General features: G+C 39.7%; 1 protein-coding gene across 1 annotated transcript in view; it reads right to left on the bottom strand.

Annotated features, from left to right (window-relative positions):
* The window catches only part of LOC127192738 (E3 ubiquitin-protein ligase CBL-B), a 95,503-nt gene that overhangs the window by 5,417 nt on the left and 67,758 nt on the right, over positions 1-22,328 (bottom strand). Inside the window, exons 11-14 of the mRNA XM_051150038.1 lie at positions 17,383-17,529; positions 14,891-14,988; positions 12,112-12,252; positions 6,199-6,321 (exon numbers count right to left, since the gene is read on the bottom strand). Of these exons, the coding sequence (XP_051005995.1) occupies positions 6,199-6,321; positions 12,112-12,252; positions 14,891-14,988; positions 17,383-17,529 (509 nt within the window). The remainder of the gene's footprint in view (positions 1-6,198; positions 6,322-12,111; positions 12,253-14,890; positions 14,989-17,382; positions 17,530-22,328) is intronic.

The raw sequence follows: 22,328 nt of genomic DNA, 5'->3' as shown, positions 1-22,328 counted from the left end.
AGATGCAGAAAAAGCATTTGATACCATTTAACAGTTCTTTATGACAAAAAGCCTCAACATGGTATGAATTAAACACAATAAATAACCTCTTGATGACATTGGTCTGAGAGGAGAGAAGTGGAAAGTATTTTCTCTGGTCAGGCAGAAGACCAAGGTGCCCACTGTCACCAACTTATACAGTGCAGAACCATAAATTTCAAACAAAATCTAAGCAAGAAACAAACAGAAAGCCATAAAAATAAAGATGGGAAGTAAAAATATCACTTTTTACAAATGATTTTTCTAGGTGCCTGATTTTGTACATAGAACCAATGAGTCCACCCAAAGAATATTAGTAAGCATGACTTCAACGGCGTGCCAGGATACAGAGCCTACAGTCAAGAATTAGTAGCTTTCCACACATAAGCAATTCAATGAAATAAAAAGCATAAAAGCTACAGATAAAATATTCAGGAATGAACTTAACTATGGAAGTAAAACAGTTCTACACTAAACTTATAAAACAATAATTGTAGAAACTGACAAAAAAAAAAAAAAAAAAAAAGAAAAAAAAAAAGTAAGAAAGCCCTCCATTTCCCTGGACTTGGAGACTGCTGTGAAAATGTCCGTAGTATTTAAATCATTCCATAGATTCAAATCAATCTGTAGATTCACATGCAGTCTCCATCAAAGCACCCACACCCTTTTCAGGGAATGGGGAAAAGACCTACTATTCGTATGGAAGCAAAGGCATCTCAAAGAGTCAGAGCAGCCGTGAACAGAAAGAAGAAAGCCAGAGCTTCACACACCAGACAGCAAGATTTATCGCAGAGCCGCAGCAACACAATAGACTTAGAGGCTTAGGGACCTGAGACTCAGAAGGTACACATCTGCTGCCAACCGGTTCTCACAAATTCACTCAAATCTCACACTAGAGAAAGGAAGGTATCTGAATGGTGCTAGGAAAATCAAATATCTACATGTAGCAGATTGAAATCGGATCCCTGTCTCTTACCACTTAACAAAAAGTCAGTGTATGGGAACACGCCAGTGCCACAGATCTCCTTTCTTACTGATGGTGACTGCATTGTGTTTTTCAGTGTATATGTCATCACAAAAACAACAAAATAGATGAGATTCCTTCTGCTATGTAGATGCAAGCTGCTCAGGAACTAAGACCGAGACTATGAGGGATTTCTGACATGAAAAAGGAACAGGGACCCAGCAAGGGGCTCTGCGGAGGTCATGGAGGTGTTTACTCCTTCCAGTATCTTTCATTCCTTTGTTCTCACTGTTGTTCGCTCATGACTGACCCTTTGTTTTATTATAAAGGAACCCCACGAGTGGGTGACAACCATGACATGAGGGTGTGATTTTTGATTATGTCCTACCTTGGTTTGGACTTGGCTACCCAGGGAATCATAACACAAACTTCATTAACAATAAAAGAACAAATGTTTGCATAGTTTACTAAAATTGTTAGAATTGACTTAAACTTTATTGGGCTGACACCTGTTCATGTGGAATCCTGGAGAGAATGATTAAAACATGCTGTTTTTCTTTATTCTATAAATTAGCTTATTTCAGAATTGTATGCATTAATTTATATTTATATATTATAACCATGTTTTAAAGTATAACAGCATATATATTACATAAAATATATTTTATGTCTCTACATAGAAAGAATTATGTATAATATACTTTGTATATTAAATGATCTATACGATCCTCATTTCTAGTTTATTATAATAGTTATAAGAATTTCGATCCTATAGTAAAATGTTTAAGAAATTACATATCATGTAACATTTATTATTCTTATCATTTGGGATATAGACTTTCAGTAATAAGTAAACAGGAACAGTTTTTGAAATAAGCCACAAAACTGTGACTAGTAATTTTCTTATGTTTAATAGTAGTTGATAATTAGGAGAAATAATATGCATTCAACTGAATAAGGAATAAACAGAATCTCAGAATATATTATAATCTTGTTATTCAAATATAAGTAGTTTAAATTAATTCTGGAGTCCATTACTGCTGTAATATTGAATTACTACAGTCTTAGACACTGTCTAATCAACAGACATGATTTCACATACGGTTTTTTAGTGAAACACAAACACACGAAAAATCTTCACATGATACACAGAAAACAGCATGAGAAACTGTTTTAGATCTTCTGGAAAAACACTTCAGCCCTTTAGTTTTAAAACTGAAGCTGCTACATATATGTAGGGAAGCTATGTTCAGCCCGTGCATGTGCTTTGGTTGGTGGTTTAGTCTTGTGAGGCCCTATGGGTGCAGGTTAGTTGGTTCTGTAGGTTTTCTTGTGGTGTCCTTGACCTCTCTACAGCAACTTGATATGCCAGCCACGATAGGTTGGAATCCATGGGAGGCCCCCCCTTCTCTGGGGAGAAAGGGAGGAAGGAGTGGGGAGAGGGAGGGAAAGGAAGCTGCGATCAAGAAGTAAAGTAAATGAATGACTTAGTTAATGAGGAAAAACCTGAAGTCGTGTCCCTGGAGGTTTCCAAGTGGCATCAATTATCAGATAAACTGGTAAAGATCAACCACGCTGAAATTCCACTGTGGAACCAAACCATAGTGTTAAACACAATTTCCCCTGTCACTGATGATCACTCACTGTGCATTTCTAGCCCTGTGTGAATTACAACCAGGATTTCCAGCTGAAATCTCCAAAAAGATTACTAACATAACAAACTGTTCAACAGTCCATCAATTTTCCATTAAGCTAATAAAAAAAATAAAGAAAAAGTATTGCAGTTCATCCCCTTTATAACAATATCTCCTTATTTTGTCAGTATATTTAGAAACAAGATCATTCCACTGACATCTTAGAATTGTTTTCAAGCCCTTGAAGTACCTTTTAACTACTAATAATATGAATTATCTCCTCCACGGGTAACTGCATATAAGAACAAGCATTATGGACTGCTTAAGGAATTCAAACTGCAGCTAAATATATATTATGACAAGAGAAAAGCAGCATCACAATTTTGTAAAGCTTACACATAGCTTTTAGAGATATCATCTACGTGTGAGTAATGTCCTCATATAAAGAATATGTCGATTACTGGCAAAAAGTTGCCCCAATCTAGAAGTATGATTTTAAAATAAGCCAGTGGAATTTTTAAATTTTATTTCTTGTAAATGCTTTGCATCACATAATCATTTCATGAAACACCAATAGTAACATTAGGCTTTCATTCTATAAAATATTTCCTTTGAGAGGAATGAACACACTTGAAGTGCCTTTTAGCTATATAGATGCACTTGATGTTTTTAAAAGGAGGCGTGGAAGATAATGTTGATAAAACTATTTCTGAATTCTTCAGAACTGTTCCTTTCACAGTTTGCTGATGAGTAAGCTATTATCAGGTATTTATACAGCTCTGAAAGATGATAGATATTCATTTTTTTTTCAAGTTAGGAACCACACCAGAATCCTTGTTAGGTCATTTAAAAGGAGCCTTGATAAGAATAAACTGTGAAGGCACACAGCATCCAGGTCAGGACTTACATGAGAACACAATGAAGAGGCAAGCACAGATGTGCAGGTGTGGAAAACTGGCAGGCTGCTTGCTGACAAACACAAGTCAGAAACACAGGGCATGATGGTTCCATGTGTTGCTAGTGTATGTAACACAGGGCATGATGGTTCTGTGCTTTGCTAGTGTGTGTAACACAGGGCATGACGCTTCCGTGCTTTGCTAGTGTTTGTATAGGTTTAGGAAGTCAAATGAAGTATCTGATGATACAGCTGTCTCTGCCTCTCAATATTCTTTATGTCTTAGGGGGCAACTAATTTAGTCTGGTTAAGTGGGAGTTTCTGTGTTTGCTACTCACAGAGCTCTTGAGATTTCTACTGTAATGATTACCTCAACCATACCACTTGAGATCCCACATGCAAGTGATGCTGTTGACTCTACAACACCAATATGTTACTGGGCCAACAACAAAGAAGCTGTGACAACAGGGATGGGCGATAATTCCTCTCACAGAGTGAATACTTCTACTTTAACCCTGAGTTGGAGGTGTTGAATATATTACTTCAAGTCAGACGTAGTGCTTCTGCTAAAGGTGTACTTTAACACTAGTTCAGTAACGGCTTTGCTTTTTATCGTTATTATGAGGCTGGCAGATATTTTCACTCCTTGATTTCCATGCTTTATCCGGCTGTGTTTTACTTGGAACTAGTCTACCCAGATGGATCCGAAAGCTCTGATTGGCTGGATGTGAACTGGCAGACAACATGGACCATAACTTGAAAAGGTTAAGAAGGTTTTCTGCGCTTTCCTAGCCCATACACAAGTGTTAACACCTTTAAGGTTTTTGAGAGAATTCTGCATTTCCTGTATGGCGCCATGGAGGAACTACACTGCTGATGATCCTCAGGGCTCAATAACCTTTATTCAGAGAGTCCCAGGTATGGGACTAGTATGTGTGACAAATCTTTTGTGGACTGATTTGAGTTTAAGAATAAAACTCAAAAATTCTGAAATCAAACAAAATCTACAGCGTTTAAAGCCTCCCGATGTTTGCAAAGAGGAACTGATGATGCTCTGGGACCCACTAGCAGCTTAGCCAAGGCATCCGTCACTAGGGGGCTCTTCCTTGTCCCCATCTACATACTTGTATATGCCGGGCATCCTTCGTGAGAGCTGGGGTGCAGCACTACTGTGGTCTCATGATGTCTCACTTAGATGGTTTCTTTGGAGACAGGGCTTCCCTATGTGGCCCACCCTGGTCTTGACTTTACTGTGCCACTATGCATCTCAGCGTGGGGTTAAACACACTGGAAGGCTCCTGCTTCAGCTTTTGAGTGCTGGGGTTATGGTGGTGTGGCCCTATGCCTTTCTCTTGCTCATGCTCTTCAGTGAGAAGGCCTTTGTGGTGGTGAAGCTGTGAGGGTGGAACTCTCAGGGAGGGATTAAACTCCATACAAAAAGGTACAGCTCTTCATCACGCCTGAATGGGAAGATGGGCACCTATGAAGAAGGAAGCAGGGTCTCATCAGATACCTGATGCCTGGCACAGTTTCTTGTCCTTCTTGGGCTTCAGAATGTAAGAAATGAATGTTGATTAGCATCTAGCCTGTGGCACTCAATGTAGCAACCTGAGGTGGCGCTAACATGCACATGAGACAGAGGGAGAGAGAGAGAGAGGGAGGGAGGGAGGGAGGGAGGGAGGGAGGGAGGGAGGGGGGGAGAGAGAGAGAGAGAGAGAGAGAGAGAGAGGGAGGGAGAGAGGGAGGGAGAGAGAGAGAGAGACAGAGAGAGAGAGGGAGAGAGGGAGGGAGGGAGGGAGAGAGAGAGAGAGAGAGAGAGGGAGAGAGGGAGGGAGGGAGGGAGGGAGGGAGGGAGGGAGGGAGGGAGGGGGGGAGAGAGAGAAAGACAGAGAGAGAGAGAGAGGGAGGGAGGGAGGGAGGGAGAGAGAGAGAGAGACAGAGAGAGAGAGGGAGAGAGGGAGGGAGGGAGGGAGAGAGAGAGAGAGAGAGAGAGGGAGAGAGGGAGGGAGAGAGGGAGGGAGAGAGAGAGAGAGAGAGGGAGAGAGGGAGGGAGGGAGGGAGAGAGAGAGAGAGAGAGAGAGAGAGAGAGAGAGAGAGAGAGACAGACAGACAGACAGAGAGATAGAAACGAGTCAAGCTAATGAATGAGTGATGGAATCTGGGGTAATGACAAATGTTAGAAAGAATTTCTGTCTACATGAGACCCTGCTTCAAAACCCAAACTAACACCAACCAAGCAAAATTCAGAAGCAGCAGCAGTAGCAGCAGCAACAACAACAACGACAATGAAACCCCACATTAAACAATTAATAGTAATATTAGTTTGGTACTAATAGTCTTCATGTGAAATGAACGAACACAGATAGCATGGGCAGCCGCACAAAGAGATTTTTCTGGATTTCTGAAATCTGATGACACAAAGTGGAAGTTAAAAGAAAAAATAATCCTGAAACAAAGACTACGCTGACTATATTTCACACAAAATATTAAGCCTCCTTTTTCTTTCCCTGAGGCAATTTTCTGGATGTTGCTTTCATAATGCACTTTAGAAGCCAAATACAAAGGCCATTAAGAATAAGTAAACGCTTAGGTATAGTGCAGTAAACTAAAGACAAAGGCTAAGAGGCAAAAATGCTGTATAAATATAGGACACAGGACATGGTTGATACTGTGGTCAGCCAACTCACCGGACGATGAAGGGAGCTGGTCGTAGTCCTGGGAGGCTCTGTTGGATTTGACGCTGCTGTCTCCTGGGGCTCTCCTGGCAGGAGGCAATGGAACCTGGCCACTTGCTGGGTCAAAAAAGGGATCTTGAAAATAAAGATAATTCTTTAATTACAAGGATGATCCCCACTGGTTGGCTGAAGGAAGAATTCTGGGACCTCTCTAAGGACTATAGATTTTGATAATGGCTTGAACAGCTAATTTTGAGGACAATGATAACCACTTGACTGTGCAGCTTTCTAATTCATTCATTTGTTCAGGTAAGCTATGCCCTTTTTATTTATCTTTTCACATCCTTATTTAGCCTCCTCTTTTTTTTTAATTTTTTATTATTAATTTATTCTTGTTATATCTCAATGGTTATCCCATCCCTTGTGTCCTCCCATTCTTCCCTCCCTCCCCTTTTCCCCTTATTCCCCTCGCCTATGACTGTTCCTGAGGGGGACCTCCTCCCCCTGTATATGCTCATAGGATATCAAGTCTCTTCTCGGTAACCTGCTGTCCTTCCTCTGAGTGCCACCAGGTCTCCCCCTCCAGGGAACATGGTCAAATGTGAGGCACCAGAGTACGTGAGAAAGTCATATCCCACTCTCCACTCAACTGTGGAGAATGTTCTGATCAGTGGCTAGATCTGGGAAGGGGTTTAAAGTTTACCGCCTGTATTGTCCTTGGCTGGTGCCTTAGTTTGAGTGGGACCCCTGGGCCCAAATCTGCCTATTATAATGTTCTACTTGTAGGTTTCTAGGACCCTCTAGATCCTTCTACTTTGCTATTCTCCCATGCTTCTCTCATCTAGAGTCCCAATAGGATGCCTTCCCCTCTGTCCCAGTTTCCTGGTAAGTGAAGGCTTTCATGGGACATGCCCCTTGGGCTAGTATGCAGATATAAGTGAGTATATACCATTTGATTCTTTCTGCTTCTGGGTTAACTCACTCATTATGATGATTTCTAGCTCAATCCATTTATCCACAAATTTCGGGAATTCCTTGTTTTTAAAAGCTGAGTAGTATTCCATAGTGTATATGTACCAGATCATGGAAACAGCCTAAGTGTCCCTCAGTAGAAGAATGGATAAAGAAACTGTGGTACATATACACTATGGAATCCTACTCAGCTATTTAGCCTCCTCTTAACTTAAATTTCCATCCCCTATTATGTGTTTCAATGAACAAAAGAAAGCTGCCAAGAAGGAAGCATGAAAAGAAGATGCTGCCCACTGCTGCAGCACTTGGGCTCCTCCATCCAGAAGTTAAGACAAACCTGCAAACAGACCTGAAGACTGGAATTTAAAAATGAATTAATGTGTATACAATAATCTGTACATATAAGGTATTTTTATTCATTGTATTGTATTGGAAGTTCCAAAATATGCTGAGACCCAGTCTTCAGGTTGACTCATTAAATAGCAAATCCACTGCAAAAACAAAACAAACAAACAAAAAAACCAAAAACAAACAAACAAGCAAACAAACAAAAAAAACCCACCTCACATCATTACTAAAAATAAAGTTTGTATACATAGTAGAAGTGTGCCATGTAAAATTGTGAGACATGACTTGTAGGCTGAAAAATCTTTTTACTACACATGATGGAGAGAACAGTAGGCTGAGCTGACAAAAGTCACTAGGACAAGAAGCCTGACAGCTTTTAAATCAGCAGTAGGTAGACTTACAGCCTTAGTGCGCACTTTCTTCTGAACAAAGAACACTATCTCTGACATAGTTCACAGACTGCCCCTCCATCCCCTTGTTTTCCTCATGTTAACCCTTGTTTCTGCTGGTAATGTCTCTGAAGTTATTCCAAGTTTCTGGCAGGGCAGGATTTTTCTCACTTACATGGCTTATGTCCTATCTCCTAACTCCAATACAGCAACAGACAAACTGCTCAGCAATTAGCTGTTCTTAATAAGTATTTTATCTACTAAAAATACGTCCATGCAGATGCAGACTTTCCATAAAGAAAGACGGACTATAAATATATACAGTAAGGCTACAGTTTAGTTCATTGGTTAGTCATTTGAAATTGGCCACAGTAATATTTAGACCCTGCTTTCAAACTGGCCTATTTTAAACTAATTTCTGCATAGAAAAGGTAAGCACTACTTAAAGCCATTAGCTAACTAGCATGGCATTTTCTCTTCCTGGGGCAATTGTCCTGGAGCACTGTCGCACCTTCATAGTCTCTACACTTGTTTATTATGTTAGAGGCAACTCCCAGGCTTACCAGCCATGCCTCTATTATTTCTAGACAATGACTGAAAACTTACAAAGTTAAAATATGGATATATTTTAGTGTTATAAATGAACTGCAAAATATACAATTGTAGTTTTAAATGTTTTTCCATTAAACCATTTTACCTAAAAGGGGACTGGATACATTAAATTATTACAACCAATAGCAAGAGTATCTAGGACCTGTCCCACCATGACATGTTCTTCCTTGTTTCCAGCTAAGTTGCTCCGGGTTCGGGACGGGCATGGGGGGTAGGGGGCGAGTGGAGGGGAAAGAGGAGATCCCTGCTGAAAGCTATGGAATTGGAAGTACTGTTTCATAGCGATTGGCACTATGTAGAATAATTACTACAGACACGTGTTATAATTACCAGCTGTCCTCTGATAAGGAAAATTTGAAAACCAATAAAGCTTTGCAGAAGTAAGCTAACTAAGTAAGGCTCATGGCTGTATTTATGATTAAAATACAAATTGAAAATGTGGCAGCCAATGTGTAATTATGAAGTCATATATATTTTTGAGCATGTAATATACACAATGTGACCAATTTGCTAAGAAGCAATGCAGGACTGAGTCTGACGTACAGCGTAGGGCGGTCCTGCCTGACTTCTTACAGCAACTCGCCAGAAGCTGCTGCTGAGCTGGAGAGAGAGGTTCAGGAGTGAGTGCTGCTCTTATCCCTCAACACCTCCCACGTGAACGTGGCGGCCTCTACAAGGGAAGGGCACTGCAGTGGACTGTACTCATCTGAATCCTCTGGCAACTTCCCAGAAGACACGGGCAGCCCGATTAGCCCCATCATGACAACGCTTCAATGGGCTTTGAGTAAATAACACCCACCTAGTCATTTCCCATGGCTGTTGTCAATTGCATGGCATTTCTTTGAGTTTTATTTATGCAGATGCACACATGTGTCAGAGTTAAAAAAAAATACTACCTTTATAACTACTAGATTTTAAATTTGAATTGGGCCTTTAAGATTGGCTATGGACTTCTAAAGAGATTCTAGGTTAGAAGAAAAGTGGGAGGAAGGTAAACTAAGGCTGCCACAGTGGTTCCGTCGTGTGCCCTTCACAAAGACATCCTTACGGGGCGCGATCAAGACTCGAGTGCTGCCCTTGCTTTGTTGCTTAAGCGCAGGCCCTGGCACGAAGCTGCGGATTGCCTATTTCAACCTCCCCGCACAAAGGAATGCGTCCTCTCTTGTTCTTTTTGCTTCACAGAGAGAAAGGCATGTGTGCCAGCCGTTGCCTTGGGTTTGGGGACAGGAAATCGTGGAGCTTTTGTTGAGGACTCTGGCTTTGTTAAGGTTTGATTGGCTTGTCCATAAAGGATGGCTCACGCACGGGAGTGGGAATTATAATTTTGCAAAAAGAAATCTTGTGTGAAAGCCCAAGATGGGAAACACAAAGGAAGAACGAAGCTGAGTCTCTGCATGGGCCCCCTTCCTCCATGCGACTGGAGTCATGAGGCGTCTTTGCAGAAAGGTGGCTCTGCAATCAGAAAACTGACCTACAGAGAAGTCACGGGGTGGTAAGGCTGGCACACTGCGCCAGACTCAGCTGTGCAGCCATAGAAGGTTGGCATAAAGAGCCAGGGATTTAATATAGTATTTTCAGAAAATGCGGTATCTTTTTGTAAGATATCTATCCTGTCTTTAAGTGGGGATATTTTCTCAAGGAACTCAAATCTCAACATGGCAGACAGTTTGAGTACACTCATTAAGAACACACTGGGCAGCAGGAAGACCACAGTAGGAAATACTGGAAGAGTGAGCTGGGCTACCACCTTTTCCCTAGTTTTTCAACTCTAAAAGGAGTGAAGTCAACTGTGCTCTAGTAAGCATGTCTTTCATGATGTGTTTTAGAGTAAAGGACTGTCATTAGCAATGGGTCATCGTATTTCTCTAGAAAAAATGATTAAACATTTCTGAAACATGTAACAAAATATTTTCTGCTACCTCTTGTAATCCTGACTTAGTTGGAAGAGAAGCCACTGTATTGAGGCTTCATGAGTCACGAATATGTTAGCTGTGCGAGAGGAATCCACCAGAAACTGCAAAACCTCAGCAGAAGAATTGTGGTTACATGATTGTCTCATTTTTCTGCTTGGAACAGATGACCTTAGGACACTAGACCTGAGGTAGCATCCTGGGAAACCCTGGGCAGCACGAAGGCACATGGTGTTAATAGTACACCATGAGGCAGAGGAGATGGCTGTCGCCATAAAAACCCAGAATTGGACATTATTCCTTTGATGTTCAGCCATTTGAGGCACAATGTGGCATGTCTTGTCATTCAATTATAGTTTGTGTTTCATAGAGTCTCTCCAAACTTCCTCTATTATTAAGCCATATGAGAGAGAAAACAGAGAAGGAGGGAGAGAGGGAGGGAAGGGGGAAAGGAGAGAGGGAGGGGGAGGGAGGGAGGGAGAGAAGACTAGTGCTAAAGGAGACTAACAGCTACATAGGTTCTCATCAGGGTACCAAGGAAGCAATAACAATCAAAACATTTAAAATACGTCTCATGATTTATCTTCTATAGAAATGTAAAGAAAACATTAAAAAGAGAATAACTTTTGGATTTTTGAAGGTCTCCTGGTGTATTCCAGGAGGACGTCAAACTCACAGTTCCCATGAGTCAGCTTTCAAACTGCTGGAGTATAGGCAGTACACCAGGTCCAACAGGCTGCTTTATCAAAACACATCCAGAAGGGAAGCCTGTCAGGGCACACAGCCCACACACCTCCACCAAGACAGAGTGGGGAGACTAAGGAAGCTGACCGGAAGAGCATGCTACCACATGTGAGCATGTTTTCCTTTGTTTGATAATTCTGCCCGACATAAGCAGAGAGTGTCCTTTAACCTCTTTGCTTTTGTATCTGTTCCACACATATAGAGAAAACTGTATTAGCTTTCCCTTGAAGACAATTACCTAAAACTAGTTAAGACCATATAAAAATTTAGAAGTTATCTTGTTAAGATCTAAAACGTTATGCTTTGAATAAAGTCAGGACATTTAGCACATCTTGAAAAATATTTAAAGTCCACTATTAGAAAAACATTCCACTGGAAATAGGGGACTGAGAACCTAAAGTCTGTGGGGTTCTATTAGCCCAGCATGCCATCATCTGTCCTCCATGGACTCCGCTGGCACCAGAAGGTGCTTGCATTACCTGACACGCAGAGTATGCTCCCTCTGTCTTCCCCTTCGCGTCTTTCTTTTTATTCAACAATTTCCTACATGTACACAATGTTTAATATACAGCCCAGTCTCAGCTCCCTCCCACCAAGCTCCAATCTCTGCCCCACCTACATATATCCAGTCCAACTTTATATCTCACTGTTTTAAAAATAAATACTCAATAACCCACTTAATTCAATTGGTGTTGCCCACATGCATATGGGTGTGGAGTCCTTCACTGGGTCACGGGCAGCCACTATGCTTCCTTATTGCCATCTTTGTGATGTTCTGTCACTAAATGTATCTGGTGTCAAGCAAAGCAGCCAAGCCCTGTTCTCATTACCCAGAAGTCTTTGTGCTAATGTGGCAGAGACTCAGGAAACACTCACAAGCATTTGGCAGCATGATCATAGATGTACTTTGCTTTAAGAAAATAATTCTTTGGCTTTTCACCTACTCCTACCTGAAGGAAGAAGGAAAAGGTCCTGTCCTGAGGAAGGCCGGCTGCTGGAGCCTGGAGGTTTTGAATGTTCAATGAGACTATGTCTTGCAGGAGGCAGGGGAGGAGGGAGGGCTGGAGGGAGGGCATCAAAAGCATCTTCACCTGCATTTACAGAAAAGTCATCATCAACAGTAGAACTTCATTAATCTAAACACACAGTATCAGGCAAAAGCCACGACTCATTTTCCTCTTGCTCCTTCTTAGTTAAAATGTAGGCTTTATTCAGCACTTCACTGACTTTCATAATAGGATTGATTATTTTGTGGGAGAGTGTGGACTGAAAATGTATACACACATGTGCACACACACGTGCACACACACACACACACACACACACACACACACACACACACACACACACCCCACTGAAACAACCCCACAAGAATGTTTTTGTTTCTGGGGCCTTCCTATAAAAAGCAGCATTTCAGGTCATAGATGGGCTCACCCTCATAGTATGAGCACACTAGAACTCCAGACTCAATGCTATCATCAGGGAAACCAGCAAAACAGACATCGCTGAGCAACAAGAGTTCGTGGCCTCACATGAGGAAAACTACACCATGCACAGATAATGCGATGTCACAGAACACTGCCATCCATCCCCTAACATTTCCTCCACTGGACTGTAATTTATTTATATTGGACCAAATGTTTGAGTTACTGTCAAAATATATAGCAAATGCACAAGTGTGTGAGAATGGACTGTTTACTTAGCTGCCATCTCCAGAAGGGAACACGTCAATGGAGATTCTCGTGTGTGCGTGTGTGTGTGTGTGTGTGTGTGTGTGTGTGTGTGTGTGTGTGTACCACACTTTGCTAGACCCCCTAGAGTTTTTTAGCTTGAATCTTTAAAAAAATAAAATGAAATGAATTTAGATTCCAAATATGTATATTAAATGTGCTGCGAGTGAGAGAGGCTATATGTAAACACCTTCACATTCTAATAATAAAAATTCCCATGTATTTAAGAAGAATGAATTAAACATAAATACTTTAAAGTGGATTTACTATTCAATGTGCTTCCCTTGCAAAAATATACAGAATACCTAATCTAATCATCATAAATATTTTTCTAATTTAAAGTATTTGGAGATACAAGAGAGATCTGTTATCACTCCAGGCTCTTGCTGTCATATAATTAAATTCAAGTCTTTTTTCAGCCCCAAAGTATCAGACACCATCTTAGGAATTAAGTGATATGAAGATCAAAACTTAAGGAGCTCAGATTTTATCAAAAGGAGCTAAAACACATTCACAAACATTTATGATTGACAAGTGAAAGTGTTTGATTGGTCTCATAAAGGAGAGTTTATGAGAAGAGAGAAAAAACTACAAGTGGTGTCTAGAGAGGTCCTGACAACCTGTGAAACACCAGAGGCTGGGAAACATATACTCAGGAAAGGGAAATAGTGAGTGTTCTTAGCTGTGCAAACAGGAAGTGAGAACCAGTGCACAGGCCAAGCTAGAGGAAGACCCAAGAGAAGAGACAGGCTGTAACTTCTACTGGAATAGCGAACAGCAAGGTCATCATCTACTTGTGGCTTGCATATTGAACAAAAAATTGCTCTGCTGGAGCAGATGCAAGAACACAAGTCCTTGACACCCGCACAAAGAACTCTATTAAACAATGTAACCTAGATCATAGAGACTTGAACAATGGATCAAGATCCAGTGTAGAGAAAAAGCAAGTAAGAAAACAAGACTGTAGACAGGAAGGTAGGAGGGTCTTAGAATTCAGGCATATGAGGAAAAACAGAACAGAACAAAAACCTCTGACCAATAAAACAGAAGTAAACATATTGTAATTGTACAGTTGAAAATATTGGTCAGTAATGTATATGAGGAAATGAAAAGTTCACTTAATAGTCTTATTGGCCTAGCAAACAATTCAGAAAAGCTTATACACAGACTAAACAGAACTTATTCTTGTTTCTAGAATGAAGTATATATTTTTCCATTAGTTCTGTTAACCTAAAAGGTTAACTGGCCATTTCTTGTTGAAGTAAAGTGTGTTTCATGTTTACTAAGAATTGGAAGGGACCTGGCTTACCACGTTGGGCCATCACTGGAAAGCCACTGAACATAGGCCAAGGGAGTGAGCAGCACTCTTGGGCCCTAAATCCTCATTGAAGGCTAATAGTTTCAGGTCATGATTTTGCTTTAGTTATGTAAGGATGATATAGTGGAAACAGAGCTTAAAGCAAACAAGGTTAAGTATTTTGCTCTGATTATAAAAGTAGTGCATTATTATAAAAAATCCAGACACATTAAAAAACACAGAAGATGCTGTGAAAACCACCTAAAATGCCACAGCTATTAGTTTATCTAGTAGAGTGATGGACACATGAACCCAGGAGCCACTATCACCTGGAGAACCATCTAAATTTAGGCCAGTCTCAACCAGAGTCTACATAATGCTGAAGCCTTCACTCTAATAATGTAGCTATGGAGAGCATGCAGAGTCTGCTTAAGGTGGTTTTAAAGTTTCACCCTAATGGAGGGGTGAGGAGATCATAGTCAGAGGGCATCCTGCTGAGTGAAAAGCCATGCTCTGAGTGGTCCAGGGGTGGAGGCCTGGCAGGTGGTAATGGCACTGGGTCAGAAGCTTAATCAAAAAACAACTCCTGGAGGACAACACAAAACCTTAATGTATTTTCAGTAGGAAAACAGAAGGGAACTTCTCCTTTAAGTTACGACCACTAGGATGTATATGGTGAGGGAAAGTACACTCCATACATACCCTTCAAATAGATGCCTAAATCTGGGATGTTTGATTTCTTCATCTCTGAAGGCGTACCATGAGTTCCGTTCAAGATACAGTGACCGTTATCACAAGACCTAATGTGGAGACCAGAGGGCAAGAATCATTTAAAAGTCATGGTGGGTGTGAGGTGAGGATCACAGAGGGGACAGCCATACCTACTAAGGTAATAAGACTATAAAACAAAACAAATCATCTTCTTTAGACAAAGTACTGGCAACAATATGCAGTTACTGGGACCCACACTTGAAAATCAGATGTAAATGTCTGAAGGTCTTCCTCCTTCTCCAACTGCAAGAGCTACTAAAACAGGTGAAAACCTAAACACATCTGTGCAAGATTTCAGTTGCACCTGACAGAAGCTCTGAAGTGACAGAGACAGATATGCCACATGAAACTACGTAAGGTCTAATGGCCTCAGTATTTGATGACACTGAATGGGTTTGTTTATTCAACTTTAGCATTCTTTGAAATGAAATCATACTAGGGCCTCAGAAGAGAGTAACCACTGTGAAGCATTCAGCAATCTCACTTAAGTTCTGCAGAAAACACTCAAAGTCCTGTAGCTTCTAAACCTATCTCATTTCTGTGAGGAGCAAACGCTGGCTCTTTGCTACCTTAGGGAAGTAATGCCAGCAAAGGCTTCAGGTACACATCAAGTGTTTTAATGCAGGTAAGTATTAATCAGTCAAAAGGCATAACCTTCATGTTGGCATCAATACTGGAGGAAGATGGGGCATGGGAGGGTGTAGCAGGGCCAGGGGACAAAGCACACTTGCTCTTTAGCATCTGAGCTAAGACAGTGAAGTCTTATACTTTCCTTTTGAATTGCTCTGATTTCTTGAGTAAAGTAAAAGTACACATAATGGAAAAGACAGTGGCTATTTCAATAGATACCGCAAGAGTGATTCATCTGAAATTCATTTCTCTTCTCTCTGGTGGCCACTTCTTTTTAACGGGCAAGTTATGGTTCATTTAAGAACAGTTACATATTGAATCTTCATAATGATGATGGATTTTGATGAAACTGAACTGAATTATTCATTTACTATTTCGCTTCCCACATGTTGACATTTTATTTTTCTTGATGTTCCAAAGGGGGAATGAGTGACATACAGGAAAAGGAAGTGCTACTCTGCGGATGACATGAGGTGACATCCATCCAGTGGCTTTCGAGAACAAATTAGATTTAAAAATTGATTACAATTAAACTTAGGGATTAGTAACATTCATTACTTCTTCATAACTGTGGGGAGATGGTTATGATGGATTTCATTCAAATTTAGTTTTAGTATCCAAGAGGTCAGCCACTGAAATATCATCCTCTGTGATGTGGTAATTAAAATTAGATGAATTAAAATTGTATCCTTTGGTCTTACAGTCATGAAAAGAATGAGAATCCCAAAGAAACAACAAAAGATCTTGTTCAATATCAGCTTTTAAAAATTACTACTCATTAGTAAGAGGCAAAGAAACTGGGGTTTGTTAGTGAAGGCATGACCTACCCTCTACTAGCTTAGTGAGTAAAAATGGGGCAGATGACTGGCAGGCTTACAGTCACCTCTCCCCCAGTCATCAGGAGGCCCCAGGCCACACCCACAGTGGCTAAGCAGAGCTGAGCCAAGAATGGATTCAGGAATATGCTGCAAGGGGAAACCTAAGTTCAGAAAATAGGTTTTAAAGCTAGGAATAGATTGCTACATACCTGATGTGTCAGTAAGATAAAAACTATATAAATGATATTATAATTAATTATATTAAATTTTATGCATGAAAGGCCATGATTCTGCTTAAAGACAAAATGATAGTTCAATATGTAAAAGCCACTATTAATAAGTCTTATAAAAGTCAATGCGGTGGACATGTCACAGACCAAGAATGTCTCCATTATAGCGAGGATAACAACAACAACAAAAATGAAAACAGAACTACTGTTTTTATATTCTTACACCATCCAAGAGAAGGTAAACAGTAGTTGGGCAAAAAAGAAGTTACGAGAAGGGACTTTCGGACTTCCCCCAACGGTCTTACGATTTTAGTAGAAGCACATTACATATCAAGAAAGGAAATGAATATAAATTATACTAGGCTTCACATTACGGAAAAAAATTCTAAAGAAGGTTGACCTAGCTCCTTAATATTGGTTTCTAAGGAATAACTTTTCTTCATGATATATATGCTTGGAGCTGATGAAATTCATTAAAATATCTTAGAGGAAATGCATGAATTAATCATCATTATGTATAATGTATAGCTACATTTTATTAAATTGTAATTTGGCTTTTTGGGCGGAGAAGGCAGCAAAATGTTTTATCTGAAATTAATGAAGAAATTATAGAGGAATGATAGGCTAGAAACAGGACTTTTAGCCCAACACATACTATCCAACGGCATACAAACAGCTCCCATGTTTGACAGTATGAAGATGCTGATGCAGATGCAGGATGATACAAGGATGCTCTTTTTCTTACCGAATAGGAAGTTTGACATTATGGCAATGAGATGGTTGTGAATTCAGAGAGACAGGATGGGATGACGGAATCTTGTACTCATCGTCATCTTCTTCTACCGTGTCTCTTGTTTTCTCTGAGAGACAATTTGCTAATGGACCAGTACACCTACCAACAGGGAAAAAAAATCCAAACCTGTTTTAAACATCATAAATATTCAGAGCAGGAAGGTCTGATGTAGCATACACAAATGGCAAAGCTACTCTTATATCAATGTAAATGGAAAGGCCTTAAAATATTAAGATCAATATTCATGCCTATGGTTTTAAAGGGTACAGTAAGAAAAAAGGTAAACTATTAAAAAAGAAAGGGATTTATAAATAAAGCTATAAGAGAAAACGTTCGCAATTATTCAAACCCAAGCAATTAAAGTGTTAGCTGTCCCCACCCATGTAGTGTAAATGGGTGAAGGTGGTAAGAATTAGCTCCACCCACTGGAAGCACGGAGTTCTTGAAAGGTTCGGCCTTGTCTGTGGTTAGTTCCTATAGTTTAAAAAAGCTATGAATGAAAAAACCTAACGCTCTTGTGCACTGATAATTCTAATGCTAGAGTTTCTCTCACAGCACTAAGAACTAAAAATGACCAGAATTAAAAGCAGATAATGAAAGAATTCATTAAACCTTTGCTTTTGAAATGCATCATTTTTATAACTTGCAATACCTAGTTGATACGAGCAGTTACAATGAATAAAATAATTATTTAATACCATGATGAAGTTCAGCTTTTTACTTGATGATATGGGTAAATATATAAAATTAAAGTGAAAAATACTCTACTTCCTGTGTGGAATTTAATTTAACCTTCCTACTGCCCAAGAAATATTTCGAAAGAAATATGTTCAAACACAACTTGACCAACTGGGAGACAGACAAATAGTTTGCAAGACACTAGAAAGACATGGATCCAAATTCATCTTACTTATCATGAACTTCATAGGAAGTGTTTAAAAAAGTGTAATGTTTCAGCACCTTCTGTAGAGGGCGCAAGAGGCCTTGGTACACGAGGCAATCACGCCCATGCATTTTTCATGTTCACTGCTTCTTGCCACTTGCCACAGGTTGAGTGTCTCAGTTTTTCATACTTTTTTTTTTCTTCAAATTTTGGAACATTTACATACTATCCCAGTTGCATATCCCTAATGCCATGGTCAAAAGGCTTTGAATTTTGGAGAACTTTCTATAATTATTTCACTTTCAGGCCAGTGAGGCTGAACAGTTGTTACAATGGAAAAATAATTTCAGAGGTGTTGTATGTGTGTGTGTGTGTGTGTGTCTATGTGTGTATTTGGAAAGATTATTTTGAAAACCCTAATGTTTTAAAATTTCAGCTGTATAGATAAATTTCTAGAGAGTTCAGAGATCAAAGAAAAGTTTTTTTTTTTTTTTTTAAGGAGGTCTCAAAAGCTACTATTTTAATTCTTCTTTGAAGTTTTAAAGATTGATTTTTAAAGCCATGCTTGTTAGAGATACTTTAGGATCCAAACCACAATTAACGGTGCCTGGAAATGTTGTAGCGACAGAAGGTCGGCCATGCGGCCCAGAACACAGGCCTCGCCATTCATTAATAAACCCTAATGTTACAGCTACCATGTTTCCTTGGAAGACACACTTTCCAACCTCAGGCATCAGGTATGGCTCAAAATGATGAAGACGTTTTACTAGAGTAAGAAACAATTGTATTGTGTTGCAAACTCTAAATCCTCCCAAACAGACATCAAGCTCACCAGCTACTGCAAGGACCAGGGTGTCTCCATTGACAGAGGAAAATGCCCCATTTGTATCTATCATTTGTCCCAACATACTTTCAGTCTCAATGCACTCCATACAACTCATGGAAGATACTGCAGAGACTTAAGAGAAGCTTTTACCTAATATTCAATAATGACATTAATGGCAGAAACTTTTATTATCTGTTATAGGTAACTCCAATGATTTAATACTTCCAAAGAAGCACTTCATTATAAAGAAAGAATAACCATTTTTAATTTGTATTACATTTATTATTTATTTATGTGTATGTCCTTGTGCCAAGGTGTGTGGGCAGGCCAGAGGACAACTTGTGGCAATCATTTCTTACTTTCTGCTGTCATCATGTGGTTCCCAGGGACTGGGCTCAGGTTGTCAGGTTTTGTTGCAAATGCCTCTATTCATTGGCCATCTTGTCAGTGCAAGAAATAAACATTTACAAAAATTACACCTGGTGTGGCTAATTCTAGATTTTACCTTCATTGAGAGAAGAAGTTCTTTGCTGGCTAAATGGCACTCGTTGTTTTGTCACACAACCGATGTAAATATGACAGGCAATAATTTTCTAATATTTTATCAAAAAATAAGGGTTCAGTGTTAGAAATCACTAGTTGGAGATTTTATTTGGTTAAATAGATTCTGGTGAGTTATAACTAGAATTGAAGAGAGCTATGTGTTATTTATAATGAAAAATACATCCTGGTAGTTCCTATGTATCATCATTTTAATAAAGTCCTTAAATAAGGTCCTCTACTTTCTCTTAAGTCTAAGGGTTTTAAAATTTTATTAAAACTTTATTTAAAGAACTTTTAAGTTAAAAAAAGTAAAATTATGCAGACCCAAAGTCTATACATTTTAACAAACTTTTGTATAGTGTGAGTGAAGAAGAGGCAGCATAAATGGACTAAGAATTACTGTTCATGTGTTATCTAGACAGTAGACTCAGGGGCGTGGCTACATCAGTCAGTCACTTATATACCTTGAATGACAGATATTATTTTATTTTATTCCTTCAGGACCTCAGTGGGATAAAGCAGGGCAAGCTATTTGGCTGGCTCCAAATTAAAGATACCACATCGTCATCTGGCCACTTATATCCATTACTTCAATAGCGATTTATTACTCTGCATTCTTGCCATGTCTTGAACTCACTCTGCTGCCATTTCTGAGTCATAACACACGCGAATACATTTTTCCAGGTTGCAAAACTATTATCCCCTTAACTTGAAAGCTATCTGAGCTTTCCTAAACACACACTGATTCACTGTCTTAATGTGTGTGCACATGCATGATGTTAAAAGAGGTCGATTTTCAGGCATCACAGTGATATTTTCTGAGGTACTTGGTGAGTATTTACACCTTTCAAATGCTGAAGGCTCACAAATGTATTCCTCCCCTAAACTGCATATTCCCAGAGTGATGTATATAGCCACAGGGCACACTGATTGTTCATGCTATTAGCACTCACCTTTATAACAGACCTCAAATATCACCCTCTCCAAGTGGGGTTCCTTCCTAAGCGGAGCAACCCTTGACACATCAGCTTTCTTTGAAAACAAAAAACAGACCCCTTCACATTTCTCATGTTTATAAAAATCCCCGTGAAACTGGCAACAAATTCAGTAATTTTCTTTGACCTTTTCTATTATATACACTTAGCATATGTCCTTTCATTGATGTGTTTACTATACTGTTATTTTCCTGTTTCTGTCTAGAATTGCAACATGTTTAAGGGAAGACCTTGAGTTCATCAAGGATTACCCTATTTTTGCACATAATTGAGCACTTACAAGCTTTTAGATAAAAATAATGAGGGGGTATTAGAGAAGAAAATGACCAAGCTGGGGGAAAAAAAAAAAGACAGAAAGAGCAACAATTTTCAGAACCTCTACAGACAGAAAAGCATTTCAAATAATATGCCATTTTACTTGTTTTCCATATGGAAGGTCTCTGTTCACTCACTAATGGCAGAAAGTAAAGGCATAAATGTTTTTATTAAAATAAAAGCTCAAGCTGCCATGTTTTACTTCATGATCCTTGCGCTAGACTGTTCTTATCTGAACAAGAAACATCTGTAATTCAGAGAAGCCAAAGCCCAGAGAACCAGCAAAGCAAAATGGTGACATTTGACAACCTTATTTTGTGTCTGCAGCACATAATATTGGCATGAGTTCTACAGTGATTTTGAGGGTCCTTTTACCCTATCGGGAAAAGGCGAGCATGCTGCACCCTCCAGCTTCAGACTAAGCTTTGACTGGCAGTGATGCCACAGATTTGCTTTTAACCTGAAGACAGAGCTGCAACAGCTGTATAGCTGTGCCCCAGGATCAGGCTTCTCACACAGACAACTGGGCTCTCTCCCTCGCTTCTCCTGTGTTTCTGCTTAAAGACACAGAGGCCTTTCCTCAGGACCACATCTAGAGTGACAGCCCGTGTATCATTAGACACCCTGTCCCACATTGGATTTTCCTCCCAGAGTTTAGCTCCAACTGACAACACCCAATGCTCAGACCTGCTTACTTTCTGCTTCCCTCACTAGAGCCCCATTCCCTACTTGCTGGGGCTTGGATCTCATTCTCCCCAGTCTCTGATGAGCACAGCAACAGAATACACATAAGACAACTGGGCACAAATCGGCCTTTCTTCTCAATGCACCTCCAAACTAGGACCTTATCTACTTACAAGATGTGTAAAAAGACCAAACATCATCACCTCCCACATGGTATGAACCCAGTAGTATTGGTTCCAAAGTATATGACAGCCTGTGATGAATATGCCAAAAGCTCAATGTCCACCTATAAACAGAGAAGCCTGGGCAACCGTTCTCTGAGAGCAGTGACATCCCTCAGCATTCTACTACACTGTTTCAGGTGAAAGTATGCCCTCCATTATCGTTTATAATATTGTGTGTGCTCATTTGACAGTACAGTGTGCCAAGGACAATAAACATTTGAACCATTTAGTCTTCTACTTGATTAAACTTAAAAATCAAATTAGTCAAATACAATTTAGTAAGCAAACGTATAATAATTTCCCACATTTATATATAATGTATATATTATACTATAATTTAAATATAAAGTAAAATAATCCACATGAAATTTTTGTCCTCTCTTTTATGAAGTTATAATAAATAGCAGTATCTCAAGCTTTTACTTAAA

This window comes from Acomys russatus, chromosome 8 (genome assembly GCF_903995435.1).
Source record: "Acomys russatus chromosome 8, mAcoRus1.1, whole genome shotgun sequence".
Classification (NCBI taxonomy): domain Eukaryota; kingdom Metazoa; phylum Chordata; class Mammalia; order Rodentia; family Muridae; genus Acomys; species Acomys russatus.
Note: the sequence above shows the minus strand (reverse complement) of the source record. Positions and strands in the feature narration are given on the sequence as shown.